The 2,570-nt window shown below is 39.1% G+C and overlaps 1 protein-coding gene across 1 annotated transcript; it reads right to left on the minus strand.

Annotated features, from left to right (window-relative positions):
• Positions 1–512: 512 nt before the first annotated feature.
• On the minus strand, positions 513–1,340 carry LOC106758379. The gene has a single exon (XM_014641311.1). The coding sequence runs from the start codon at positions 1,338–1,340 to the stop codon at positions 513–515; it is 828 nt and encodes a 275-aa protein (XP_014496797.1).
• Positions 1,341–2,570: the final 1,230 nt, after the last annotated feature.

Raw genomic sequence — 2,570 nt, forward strand, 5'->3', positions numbered from 1 at the left:
ATAATATCTCTAAAAACAGCTTTTGACTCTCTACAAACTCATTTATTGAGTTTTGCTTGATTCTAAGCTCATTCCAAGTAGTAAAGGGCGTAATTTGGTCTAAATTGACATATGAAAATAACTGTCTTTCAACCTTCATCACTTGTGCGGAAGAATATTGATAAGGTATGTTGCCATTTGCAAAGTGTGATGCCAAAAAGAAGGAGGAAGAGAAGCATGGGCCATTAAGGTAAGAATAATGTTGTTGAGTGTACAAATCTGTCTTTCAGCTTTCCCATTTTGAGGGTTGTATGAGGACAGGAAAAATGAAAAGAAAGACCATTAGTTTTGCAAAATTCCCAAAATGGCCCATTATCAAATTCTGTGCCATTGTCACATTGTATATTCTTTATGTCACATTCGAATTGAGTTCGGATGAAGGATTGAAAATTAAAAAACGTGGAATAAGTTTTTGATTTTTTGGATAAAGGAAATGTCCACAAAAATTTAGAATAATCATCCAGAAACAAGACTTAATATCGATGACCCGAGGAACTCAAAACAGGTGACGTCCAAAGGTCACTATGGATAATATCAAAAGCCATAACAGTACAAGAATTTGAAGCATAAAATGACAACTTAACATGTTTTCCAAGAGGACATGAATGGAAAATACAAAAATTCTTAATGGGAGTACAATTAATCAATTTATTCTTCCTGAGGGAGTTCAAAATAGGTGTTCCCGGGTGACCCAAACGATCATGCCAAAGAGATGGTGCAACAACAGCAAATGTAGATGAAAGCGTAGGGTTGGTGATGGGATAAAGCTCGCCCTGACTCTCACACGTCATTACTGGCCTCCCCGTCAGAAAATCCTTCACAGAAAATCCAAACGGATCAAATTCAACAAAAACAAAGTTATCAGTGGTAAACTTTCTAACTGACACCAGGTTTTTAACAAGTTGAGGAGCATGAAGGACATTGTTTAAGGATAAGGGAGGATATGGGGAAGATAATTTGGTGTGACCATAACCATGAATTGGAATTGAATGACCATTACAAACAATTAAACCATGTGTGTTGCTCGTATTAACATAAGACGAGAGGGTACCTTGTGCGGATGTCATGTGAGAAGTGGCACCAGTGTCCATGTACCAATTTTCATATGGAGGATGGATGCCGAGAGTATGCATTGCGGCCACTATATCGGTTGAAGGTGGTGCTGCGGTGTAGGCTTGCGGAGGCCTGGGCCCAAGTACATCAGGCTGCTGACAAGGCTGCTGACGCTGCTGCTGTCCCATGATGGGCCTGGTCCATGAATTAGAAGGGTACGGACAAGGAGGTATAGCCCATGGAGCCATCCATTGCCAAGGGTATGATTGTCCGTCAAACCATGGGAAATTGGCCGAAGCTTACAGACTGGAATGTTGTTGTCCACCATTGCGGCTATTGCGGCCGCCTGTCTTACCCACACCGCTGGTGCCACCCTTTCCGCCGCCACGACCACCATTGTTGCTGTGATATTGACCGCCAGTATTGTTGCGAAAGTGAGTCCTCTTCCCACCATTATTGCGATTCAAAGAGGAATAATCAGAAACATCAGGAGGGGCAACCGAGTCACGAGCAATCTATACCAAGCCTCCATGGCCGTGGTGTCAGTTTCAAGAATGGTATGTAAAATATCATGATAAATAGTAGCGTAGATCCACTGAAGAACAGTAGCGTCAAGAGGTGACCATAGTTCTTTCACCTCTTCTGTCTGAGACATTTTCTCCTTACCTGTTGCTGGAGGTATGATATGATCAATTACTCTATGGGAACGTATGTGAATTTTGAAGAGTTCCGCTGAAGTCGTGTATTGGACGTTTTCCATCTCAAGAATGATGGGGATGTGGTTCCAGATGTTGGAGACAACAAGAGCAGGGTGAAAAAAAACTTTGAGTTAGACATGGAGAAGGAAACAAGGATGAAAAAGACAAGAAAGCAGGGGTGAAACTGAGCTAGGACTGTGAGCAAAAGAGAAAAGTGGAAGGATCGCACCCTAGGAAATCTAATACCATAAAAGAGAATAATCCCCTGCCTTATTCCATTGGAATTAGTAGTTTATATACATATTATATACAGTATAATTAGGCTAGAATTAGGGAATTAATTAGCTATAATAAGAAACTAAATATATACTTGACAAATTTTATATTATCATATATTCTAACACTTCTTCACTCACTAGGCCTGATTTTCTCCCCAAAGAAGAAAAATAAATCTCATTGAATTGTTCAAGGAAAATAGCTTCGCTATCCCATTACACATTTCAGGATTGTCCACAGTTAGTGCAATACTGAAAAATAATAGTAGCAGTTAGCAACATTCTATTGAATAATCAATAAAGACTGGCATTTAAAAATGTGACAATGCACCAGGATAGTCAAGGAACGTGTAAGTATAAACATTATTGCTTATATTCAACAAACTTAACTTCTACAGTGAAATACTATTACTACTCTTATTTATATTGTTGCTCTTGTTGTTTAAATGAAATTCAATTAATACTGAGCTTGGCACCATTCCACATAGGTAAAAAAAAAAATTCA

The sequence above is a fragment of the Vigna radiata genome, chromosome 1 (genome assembly GCF_000741045.1).
Source record: "Vigna radiata var. radiata cultivar VC1973A chromosome 1, Vradiata_ver6, whole genome shotgun sequence".
In the NCBI taxonomy this organism is placed as follows: domain Eukaryota; kingdom Viridiplantae; phylum Streptophyta; class Magnoliopsida; order Fabales; family Fabaceae; genus Vigna; species Vigna radiata.

Bases quoted from the DNA above. Each gene is read 5' to 3' on its own strand.
- LOC106758379 (XM_014641311.1), bottom strand. From the start codon at position 1,340: ATGGCTCCATGGGCTATACCTCCTTGTCCGTACCCTTCTAATTCATGG.